Genomic DNA, 12,443 nt, shown 5'->3' with positions numbered 1-12,443 from the left:
CCAGGTGCCCTCCAGATGTCCCTTCCGACCTCAGCCATCCTGCGAAATGGGGACTCTGTTTTATTCCAAACTGCAGGCTCTCCACGGCCATATACATGTGTGGTGGCACGTCTGAAGGATGTATCTAAAAGGCAGACGTGATTTCAAGATTCCATTAGAAGCACTTTTCTCCTGCCTGGGCTTGGCTGATGTATATCAGATTTGCTCTAATTATGATCTTTGAAATGAGCCCTGATGAGAGAAGTGGTATCTGAATTGCCCTGGTTGTATTTTTATATATATGAATCATCTTCCATTTGGAAAAAAAGTTCAAACCCTTTCTCCTGCATTTTCAAACCTTCCTAACTACTTACAAAAGTCACCACCAAAACTGACAGGGAAGAAGGAAAAGGATGTCAATACTTTTGTATTTGATACTGCACAGCCCAACGCCAGGCACAACCGTGCTCTGTGTGCATCACATTGCGTTGCTTCTGTCTGATGACTGCATCCAGGGGCGGGACGGACTGCTCTGGTGATGGGGAACAGCCTTCTGCTGCCCAGCAGCTGCAGTTTGTGCTGGATTTTGGCAAATCCAGCAGGGCCTTCACTCATACCCAACACACACACATGCACTTGGGAGGCAGGACATTATTTATCATCTATATTCTACTAGCTTTTAAACGCCTCAGCAGCAATCAGGACACATGGTACTGAGCCCTGTAAGGATGCAGAGCAGCAGAGACCCCACCCTAAAACACCTTCTAATGTAAATACCTCAGACAGACGAGATTTATTTACTTTTCACAATAACTCAGCTGTCGGCTCTGCGGACCAGGCACAGTTCTGTGAATGTGTCTGCACTCTCGTAAGAGGTGTCGAACTGCTCCTTCTCCAGTGACTCTCCAAAGAGCTTTCCTCCCTCTCAGCAGAACAAGCAAGTACCAGTTTTAAAGGCTTTTTATTTATGCATTTATTTCTTAAACACCGATTTAGATCAGCAGCAATTTCAAATCACCTGGCGGACACAATCGCTTCCAGCTGATCCGCGCTGCGTTTATCCCAGCCGCTGTGTGAAAGTTTGCACATTCCTGGTGCTCGGCTTCTAAAAATACCTTGTAGTCCTACAAGCACAGATAATGTAGTCATCTTAATTAACATTAACTCAATGAATTGCATAAACAACTGCATAATTAAATGTCCAGACTTGATTCTCTCTCATTCATGCTATTAACAGTTTTTCACATGACAAATCGTCCACATCTAAACCATGCTGATAGAATAATATACGTTCTAATTAGACCACTTTATTAAATCAAATTGCGTTGCTCAGTGTGTCTGTGCAGGATGCACGGCCTTCGACGTAAACTGCACAAATGATGATAAAGCCTCTCATTAAAGCACTTCCGATGGTGGGATTTCAAGGAGCGCTATCTAAGAGGTAAGGCCTGTTCTTCCCATTTTGGCTATAAGGAATCCAAGACCACAGAGCACCTCCGAGAAATCACTTGTATTAGTCACCTCGGAGTCAAATGAAAAGAATTTGGCTACTCAAGTCCTGCTCTAGATGACAAAGTTTGATCTAATTAAGCAACTATTATCCATACAACAAACAAAGAAGCATGTGTTCCAGTCGCAGCCCCCATCATTCATCCCCATCCCGGCTGCTCAGCATTCTAGCGGGCGCAAAGGGAAGTACATAGCCTTACAGCTGGGCTATTGTCCAAATGACACATTAGCAGAAGGATTTACAGGCATGTTTGCTTATGAAATAAAGGTTTGCATGTTCAGAAATGCAAATGTTTTCTCTCTGGTACGGGAGCTACACATCACAGAGAAAGCTGCTCCCTGGAAGCTGTGCTTAGCTCAACAACATAGTTAGGGTATCTGTAACTACTACAGTTGGCTTCCTCCCCCCCCCCAAAAAAAATATTAGGAGAAACATCCATGAGAACTAGAGTGAATACACGGCTACCAGACCCTACAGACAGCAGCAACAGGTTGGTATAGCAGCTGCACCGAGGCCCTGAGTATCTCTTCAAAATAGTGGTAGAGCATTGCCATGAAAAGAGGGCACATTTATTAGCTGTTGAGTGAGAATCAACATTTGCCTCTCAGAGGCAAACCCTGGTCCCGGAGACACCCACTACTGTTCTGCTAATGATGGAAATTGGGTGAGGATTTTACTTCAGATTTCACTTCCAAATTTATTTTGAGAAACATTTGAGAACTCTGTGGTGAGTTGAGTTGATCAAGGCAGTTTTTTTTTGTACCCATAACCAGCAAGAAATCTTCTCTGAAAGTCACAGTGCTTTGATCTTATTTTTTTGGCAGCTTGGGTGCTATGTTGGTTTGGAACCACATGAAGCTGAAGATAACACCCATTGTCTTCGGGAAAGTCTCATCATAAGCAAACTTCATGGAGTCTTCTAAAGGTATTTCTACAACTTCAATCAGCTCTCCTTCCTCAGGCTGGCCACCTCCTTCACCAGTTCTCATTTGGTCTGTTACTTCTGCATAAAATAACGTTTGCCTAGAACCTGTCACACCAACTCCAGACCTGGAAAAAAGCAGAGAGGAAAGTTGGTTTTAGATAAAAATATGGTAGCTACGAACCAGGAAACCTCGATCCTTAACTTGCGTCCCTAAGCAATGCCAAAATATGCCCTTATCCTCTGTTAATGTAATTGCTTGCAACTTTCATGCTGAAATATCAACACTTTTGAAAACAGCTGCATATGAAATGCTTCTGTCTTCAAATACATTCTGCAACTTTGGGAAAATGTTAGCTTGAGGGAAGATGATAAACTTTTTTTGAAATTGATGAACAGTTGTTACACATATACTTGAAGTCAACAGAAGTTTTTTTCAGTTGATCTTGGTGAGAACAGAACTGCACCAGAGATCTACAAACAACAGAATTAAGCTCCTCAGTGTATCTGTATGCTATTATGCTACATTCGTTTACTTGTTTTTACACAAATATTTAGAGTTTTTACTTAAGAAGATTACGTCCATTCACAGCTGGAGGCCTCTACTCATGGAATAGATAGATACAGGAATAGAAAGGCAGCCTGAGAGTCTTTCTCTATTCTTCCTGAACTTTAGCCTTGACCCAAATGGACCACCGTAAGCACGCATGTATCTGAAATAATTCAGTCTCCCTGCTAAATTTATTACAGTGGATTTAGTTATTTTAGATTATGTAGTCTTTCTTCAGTTAGACCACTTGCTGTGCATTATACTTATTTGTTAATCCTCTATTTCCTTTGGACAATTTCATTTAGATATTTTAAATAAGGGATGAGCACATAATCCACTCATTTAGTCCTTCCAAAAAAAAATCACTTTGTAATTGCAACTTCCTCATTTTGTATAATTACAAGTGACTTCTCATATTGAAGATGGATCCAAAGTTCACTGAAGCTATCAATCAGGCCTTAGAGAAAGCTGAAAAATTAGCCTCTAAATTATTACATACTCCGAGGATTCTAAGATTTGTAGCAATGTTATAATCCTAAAGTGTACATCCGCGCTTACCCAATCACCAGTCAACTAGGTCCCCCAGCTAATCCAACATAAATACCTCTATACCAGAAGGTCATCATTTGTCTCTCAATTTGCTATGAATGCTGACAATTATTCTGTTTGGTCAATTAATAGTGATTATTGAAGTTGATTCCTTACACCAATATACACCTCCTTTTTTAAACATAGAATAGGGAGTGAAAAAGTGAATTATTTTCCTAAAACCACTACTGATGCACTCAGTGACTTTGGGCAAGGCATTTCACCCCTCCAAGATCGTTCCTCTATTTCTAAGAAGTGCTAGAGAAACTTAAGCATCTTCCACACTTCCATGAACTTAGAATAAAGGCTGATATGTGATTTTTTTTATTCTGGGCTCATCACTATAGTTCAGTGTTTGTAGTACTTTTTTGATACACACTCTCTGCCCTGTGCCGTGCTCCCTTTCCCCTGCTCTTAGGGGAAGCTGCCTGGCAGAGCAATGCCATCTATCAGCGGTGCTGCCACTCATCCTGCCATGACCAAAGACCCGACGGCAAACTGCAGTCTCTGAAAGCAGCAGGAGTTGCACACCGGGCCCACCGTGCTGGCTTAATTGTCCTAACCTCAGTACAAAAGTAAGGTAGACTCATCTTTCCTCAAGTTGCTATCAGCAACCAGCTTCCAGCAGTTGGAATGCCATTTTTTATGCTGATGTCCGATCGGTCCTCTCTGCTGTTGGGGTGACAGCACACTTTACCACATTCTCCCTGTGTTTAAACACAACACATTTTCTTGATATTATCAAGCAGTAATATATAATATTAAAGAGAAACACTGGAAATACCGATGAGGAGCAGACAGATCCCTTTCAGAGCTCATCACTGCTGGCCATTTATGCTCTGGTCATTCAGTGAGCGATCTGCCCCAGCTTATTCACCTTGTTATCTGCCACTGGCTGCTGAACCATGTGCTGCCCATTCCTCACTACTGGAGTTCTGCCCATGCAAGGAGCCTCACTGACAGTACATATTTTGATGAAATAGTACAGTGTTTGTTCACTTTTTGGCTCTTTTCCTTCTTTTCTTGTGTGAGAAGTCAGAAAGGATTTTATTTTTCTTAATCAACTGGAGAGCCAGATCTGTTTTCCTTTCTATACAGCGATACTTTTTCTTCTATTGTTTCTGCAAGAATTGCATTTTTAGTAGTAAAATAAACATAGGAAGCCTGGGGTTCAGCAATTGTTCTTTGGTAACTGATACTAAGAAATAAAAAGCAAATGTTAATTTATACTGCAAAATTTCCAACACAGAGAATGCAGCTTGCTAGTCTCTACAGGTACTACAAAAAAGGACAGGACTGTGCACAATACATTTAATGTTACATTATTTCTGCTAAGTGTCAAATCTGAACTTCATCTGGGGTGCCCCACCTGGAGAATGAAGATGCTCTTAAATGGACTTATGCCCACGTCCACTTGATATTAGGCAAAGGCTATATAAAAAAAATAGAGACTTTATTGAAGAAGCCCTTCTATCAGAACTTTCTAGCTTGCATATTTACAGTATAATCTCCTGCTATACCACCTGTGACAATTTACTTAGGAAATAGCTGCAGCTGTGGAAATCACAGGAGTTCACTTGCCACACATCTTTTCTTTAAAGTAAAAGACAAATGCTTGCTGTGTGGCTATACCTTAAGACTCAGTTTCTTGTCACTCTAGCTCAGACAGCACCGAGTGATTTCCATATGCTGTTATTTCATCGTGTTATTTACTTATATGACACTTATAATAAATCAGCATTTCTTTTCTTATGGACTGGACACACCAAGTGTGGCTACTGTACTGAATACACTTTCAAAGATGAAAGCACTGGACATCAAAGTCTTTCTTTGTTACGATGCCCAGAGTTATAGTCGGTTCAAGTGGGGTTTCTCCATGCATGCTGGCATATCATTTGCCATGGAAATCAATGAAAAATTTGCAATAATACATAATCAAGACAGGACACAGCCACATGTTCATCCTTTCTATTTGATTACCTACCTTCTTCTGGCACAACTTTGCTGTGTGTTATGCATTAGAGGCTAGTAAGAACTTCAAATGAGCTTTGAATAAAATCAAAGAGTGCTGGTATTAATATTCATGCTATTCTATTCTACTTTTGCCCCAGAACAGCACACTTGACATTTCTAAGACTACTTATAATCCCCTCACTATTTAGATCGGTAACTTTGGAGACTGGTGTCTTACATTATTTATGCACATATTCACTGCATTTGCCGTCTAACTACATGACTAGTTCAACCTCTTTAGTAATAGGTTGACACAGGAACATCCTGTAATGCATTAAAAAAAGACCTTTCTATTTAATATTTCTTAATCTAAATACCTTGGCTTACTCTGCTACTTTTTGCATGGACCTATGTGGAATGCCCTTTACTAAATATTCTCCAATATTGCCTACTGCTGTCTTTCACATTTCCAGACCCTTAGGTATTTCTAGATTCTGCCTGTCCTTAGAAAATTGTCAAAAACAACAACAAAAACAAAACCCCAGTGCTATTGCCAATCCATTTGTCTTAGTACCTTTGGTTTTTATAGAAATGAAAAGTTAGCAGATCTGTTGCTTTGAAGCCAATCTAAGTCTCCATCTGGATGAAGTAATAACGTGTTTTAAAATATACTTTTGAAAATGTGTATACATTTCAGCAGAGGGAGGAAGAGAGGGGAGTGAGAGAAAGTGAGTCTGCCTGCTAAAGAGGCAACAGGCTACAATTATGTTTTCAGTATGCTTTCAGGTTTATCTGCCATGAGAAACTTCCTACGCTTTTGCACAATTATTTGCACTTTCTGAGCCCTTTGTTTAAGGAACGCTGATGTGCCTTTATTCATGTTTTCATTACTTCTGCTTACTGCTACCTTCTTCCTCTACCCTGAGTCTGTGACATATGTTTTTCTTTTCCCTAGTATTTCACACTACAAATAAAATGCTTTTGGTCTAAAATGAGTCACCTATTAACAGATTACAACTATATTCATTAGCTTTGCATCTGTGAAAATCACAGGGGTCAGCACACACGGACCGCAAGTGATGAGTTTCACCCTGGGAAAACCACCCCCTGACGAAGGTGTCCCCCCTTCCAGCACACTGGGACCTGCTCTGGGGGAGGGCAAGCAGGGTCTGAACTCGCCGCACTGCCCCACAGCAGGACTTCAAGCTTCAGCCTCACTCCGCAGGCATAGCACCGAGCTGCCCGGATCAGGCATGGCATGGCTCGTACTGACCCAGACCTACCTCACCTGGCTTGACTCGGCTCGCTGTTCCAGATGTATTTTGATGTGCCTGCCTCTCATTTACCACTGTGGGACAAATGCAAATGATCTATACAAAACACAGCTCTGATTTACTCCTCCCTTTCTCATGAGGATACTCTGAGAAGCTCGTAGTTACTTCAATTAACAGCTACGTGGCTGACAGAGACCCTTTGTCAAATCATTAGGGCTTAAGGTCACAAACCCTGTAACCTCGACAGATAGACTTAAAATTAAAATCTTTAGCAATAAACTTTAAGCATTGCTTCAAAGATGGTAAGAAACCTCTACTACCTTTGACAGTAGCAAGTCTAAGAATGTAAGCACATCAAACTGAGGATACCAAAGCCGTATGGTTTTCATCACAACAGTAACTTCAATTTAGGTTTAACGCACCAAACCAGACTGTGTGCTGCTGTTCCACATTTCACTTTAATAAAATACCCAAATACTGGGATCAAATCATGCTTATGAACCTGTGGGCAATACACTTGTAGGCAAGAGCACAACAGAGATGCAGTTCTGCAAAGTGCTTTTCCTCACCTCCTGCCCAGGGGTGGGACTGGCTGGCAGGACAAGGCTGTAAGGAGGGTGTTTTATCTCTACTTCCCTCTTAGACCAGGGAAACACAAGAGGCAGATTGTCACTGCAATCTGGCTTTGAAGCACAGCAATAGCAGCTATCACAAAGTCTTTGTTTAGCTTTTCCCTTTCATCAAATAGATGAGGAAATATGCAGCACCTGAACCAGAGCTCACAACACAGGACTTTTCATTCCTCAAGTCTAAGTTCCTAAGCATAAAATATATAATTTGATTAGAGTTGGGTGGCAGAATCATAGTGCTTTAAAAAAAAATGTTTAGTAGTTCCCACAAGCTACAAGAGATTGAGTCCACCTCCTATGAGTGCCTATGCTCATTAACAAAGAGTTTCAGCTTCAAATTCTTGTGTACACACACATGCACATTTGTAAGCAGGGTCAAAATTCAAAGTGTGTACTCCAGTTTTACTTCCCCTTTTCTCATGTCCAGGTACTCATTTATGCAAATCAAACTTTACATTCAATATTTTAATGTGAAGGAACAGACAAACATCTACGGCAAAATAAACAGGATTCATACTGTGCTCCTCTGCTGAAATGTGGGGAACAAATAAACTAAATTGTGATTGGGAAGATGTATTAGTTAAACTCAGATTTCTGACAGACAGTAATTAAAAGTTAAATCTCTCATCTTTTAATATTTAATAAATTATATAAAACTAGTTTTATGTGCTCCTATTAACATAGAAATACATGTTTTGGTTTTAATATCACGTAGTAAATGTGAAAACCCTTAATGCCATATATCTATTTATAAAATGTTAACCCTTTGGATGCAGTATTTGGATATATAGTGAATTCATAGTTCAAGTTTACATATAAATGTGACATAAATCTCTGATCAAGATCTATTTAGGCATGCCCCATGTAAACTGATGAACATTGACATCCAGCTCCTATTGTCACTTCTTAGGACCTTTGTACAGTTCTGACATTATAAGCAGCAGGTGCAGGGAAAAAGCAGAGAAGTAATTAACATAAAATTATATTACATTATGCCATCACCCAACAGGTGTACTAGCAGGTGATCTTTCTAATTATAATGCACTCCAGCATTTTGAAGGCCGTTATTCTTTCTACATAATAACCTGTGAATACAAACCATTTTTACCTCATTGCACAGGGACTAATAGCCGTAGCACGGTAATTGGAACATCCAATATTAATTCTGTGAATACCCTCCTTTGTTGTGTACTTTTGGAAAAAATTCAAATGTAGGAAGATTAAAGTAAGTACCTATGTTAATATAGGTAGGCCCTTAAACTAATCCATCTGAATTTTTTACAGCAGGGCTGGGAACCTGCAGATCCTATTGTATCCAATTCATATCCCAAGATTTTGTACAACCACTGAGAGAAAATGAAGATGGGATGAAGAGGAAAGGAAGATGAACCAGAAGCTCTAAGTAACCTTTTTCCTGATGATCTAACATATTATCAAGGTCCAAATAATTTTTAAAATACTCCTCAAGATGACCAAACATTTTGAGAACTAGAAGAAAATACTGTAAGTATTATTATAACAACATATTTAGTAATAACAACAACAACATATTTATCTGTCTCTGTCTTGTAATGAAACAAGTCCCAAGGAAGATAGCTGGAAATATTTCAACATAAGAAACTAACTCAAAGCTAAATTCCACATGGGATTCAAACCAAAAACTGCTGGGATACGATGACAGAAAGAAAATTTGTTTTATCTGATACACGAGTAAGGCTAGTTCACTTTCAAATTTTTGCTTTTAAGAAACCAAAACCATATGAAAGCTCACAGATTCATTTCAGAGCTTTTAAAAATGAATAATTTCACTGACAACCATTTTCACGAAGCCCCAGTTTACAGTTACACAGCAGAATTAGCACCTACCATCCATTCAATTTTTGACTTGAAGCCATACACATAGCTGACTAGAACTCAACACAACGCTAGGTGTCAAAACTATCACGACGGAAAATGAAGTCTCCAAAAGTGGATTAGTTGCTGACAGAACAGAAAAAAAAAAAAAAAGAAAAAAAAAGATTACTGTAGTGGCAAAATGAGGCTACTCACTTTGTGCCAGTCACAAATGTAGCAATTTTTGCAGCCATGCTGAGAAGAGGAAACTCATCACAAGGGTGAAAACTATAACGTATTTTTCAGAATGATTCCTGCCTCCATCTACAGAGGTGAACCACGTACATTCAAATCTAGTTTCTGGCTGGCGTAATTCTATCATAAAATCAGATGTTTCTGATTTTCAAAAATACAAGTCCTTTGATTTCCTGCAATCAAGCCCCTCTTAATATATTTGTCATTCTTATGCTCTGCTTCCAATCCAGTCTCCTTCGTTCAGCCACAGCATGCTGTGTCCTTGTTGTTGGAACAATTTGTTCCAAAGACTCTTGCTCAAATAGTGTAAATTCTCAATTCCTGGCTTTCTCACCGACTCCAGCTACTCTGTGGATCATTCAAGGTAATTATGTTTCTGCTTAATTCAGTGCCTGACTTCTATCTGATTAGTGTCATGTCACAGGAGCTTTGACAGAGCTTAAAAATGGAGTCCAATAGCTCATTTGTAAATGCTTTTGAAATATCTGTAGCAGTATAGTAAACTTTTTCAGTTAGCTGAGAAACTTTAATAATAATAATAATAACAACAACAATAACAATAACAATAATAATAAATCCTCTAAAAACACTACTGCAGACCCTGGTAATAAATATGAAGAAAATGCTATTTTCAGATTACCTTCAGTCTTTACTGCACCGAATTCTTGAGAACAGAGAGAAGTTCTGCTTAAAGTTTAGGAACTTTCCACATGTCTTTAAACGAATTCCTCTCCACCACAATGATTGTACTTTTCCTGAGTCCATTTCCTTTTCAGTCCATGTTCTTTCCCTGCATTGTCGCTTCATCTCTTCTTCTCATTTATAATTGAGGAACTTCTATTCCATTTTTCCCCCTAGTCTAAGTTCTCCCCATGCACTGTCCATGTCCCTCCCCTTCTCCATCCATTAGCCACAGAACTGTATTTACTGTTCTGGCCAAAACTGCTTCTCCCTTTACATTTGTTGTGTCTTCTGCTTTCCATATCCTTTTGCCAGGTCTGCTTTTATTCAAGTCAGGCAATTTCCTTCTCATTACCAGGATTCTAGAAATGGGTGTCATTAGGCATACAGGACAACTCCTTGCTTTCAGAGCAAAGGATGTATCACAGAAGCTCCTGCATGTATGAAAGCCTTCTCACTGCATGCAATTCTCAGCTTTTATCTACAAAAATCTAATAGACTTAACTCGGTAATTCTGCATTATATTTTATCAATATTCGCAGTGTGGCATTTTTTGCATCGAGAAAAGAACAGCTAACAGATTTGTAAAGAATGTATGATATGCAGTCAAATAATTCCAGCTACAGTAGGATAACAGCTCTTGTGGGTAGGAGTATCAATACAAACAATATAACTTCCATTTCTTAAGGCTTTGGATTTTATTTAACATGACTGTTTCATTAAGAAGCTAGAAAATCATGATATAGTTAGAAATTGAAGAAACTGTGAAATTGGTGTAAATCTAGAATGAAAATGGTACTCATGGAGTGGGTATCACTGCTGAATTGGAAACACACCAAAACAAATTCCACTGTGCATCATCCTCAATTCAGTATGAATCAATATTTTGTTTTAGGACTTGCATGTTGGAAGAGTGACTGCAGGTAGCAAAGCTGGGATGGGTTATTTGTGAGAAGCTAGAGAATAATATTGAAATTCAAAATCATCCCAACAACTTGGAGAATTGGTCTGAAAAAATGGGATGCAATTCAGTAAAGAGAAGTTAAAGGTCTGGTGTGCAGGCAGGAGTAACAAAAGCACACAGAGAGCCCTGCATTCAAAGAATGACAGTCCAGTACTTCTGCAGAAAATAGTTTTGAAATAAGAGAGGCATTATGGACCAAAGTCAACAACATAATGGAACTGCAAAAGACATCTTACTACAGCATAGAAGCAAAATCATCTGTACGACTAGGGAAATAATGGTTGCACTCAATCTGAAACTGGTATAGCCTCTATTAAAATACTGTGCTCCACTTTGGGCACTATGTTCTTAAGAAAGATGCAGACCAGATGGAGAGAAGGCAGAGGACAGCAGAAGGAATGATCAGACATCAAAAAAACATAGTTTATAAAGAAGCTTAAATCAACTAAGATAGCTTTTCATAGACAAAAATAGAATCAAGAGGAGACCTGTTCAAATAAATGCACGGAAGGTGCAGAAGTACTTCACATCCACTGGGAACAGGGTAATAAATCACAGACTTGAGATGAAGAACAGGAAATTCAGACAAGATATGCGGAAAAACTTGCTTATGGCAGGGACAGTTAGCCACTTCGAACAGAATGCTTGCAGAGGCTATGAAATGATTAGATTTTAGGGAAAGCACAGACGCACATTTGTCAGAAATTATTTAAATCCTGATCTTTGGAAGAGGAGCAGTCTAGACAAGATCCTCCCAAAATTCCTTCCAATTGCATTTGCTAAGTCTTTTCTCTGACCTGCTGCAGTGGAACAATTAATAATATAGAGCTACTATTACACAGATCACTGGGATAACAGATAAAAATAGAAGAATTGCATGATGCATTTTAACTATTAATGACATGCATGGGGCACTAATGTAACACCAGCATAAACCATTTGTAAAAACCTGTTACACTTTGAAAAAGCTCCGAAATTCTTATATGTACCATAGCCATTATGGAAAAAAAAAAAAGTATTCAGCAGAGTCTAGGGGGACCAATTATTTCCTCTCTTTGCATCAAATTCAAGTATCAAACAGATACCAGTCTTTGGCTGAAGGAAAAATAACAGGATATTGCTAATGGAGAGACCATAACATTTAGAATCAAATTTTAATACAGAAGTCCAATAAAGAAACTGAAAAAAAAAATCATTTTTGATGATTAAACCTTTCACATTAATCTGAAAAAGTAAATACTATACAGAGCCTTTTGACTTCTGCATGGATCTCTGTGGGCAGAAAGCTGTGCCCAGATAGACAAA

General features: G+C 39.0%; 1 protein-coding gene across 1 annotated transcript in view; it reads right to left on the bottom strand.

The window, feature by feature from the left end:
• Positions 1-924: 924 nt before the first annotated feature.
• The window catches only part of NUDT14 (nudix hydrolase 14), a 60,901-nt gene continuing 49,382 nt past the window's right edge, over positions 925-12,443 (bottom strand). The window contains exon 5 of the mRNA XM_082761716.1: positions 925-2,539. Coding sequence (XP_082617842.1) covers positions 2,299-2,539 — 241 coding nt within the window. The 3' untranslated portion in view covers positions 925-2,298. The remainder of the gene's footprint in view (positions 2,540-12,443) is intronic.

Source organism: Aythya marila, assembly GCF_965140915.1.
Source record: "Aythya marila genome assembly, chromosome: 5".
Classification (NCBI taxonomy): Eukaryota; Metazoa; Chordata; class Aves; order Anseriformes; family Anatidae; genus Aythya; species Aythya marila.
The sequence above is the reverse complement of the archived record's forward strand: the minus strand, read 5'-3'. Positions and strand labels throughout refer to the sequence as shown.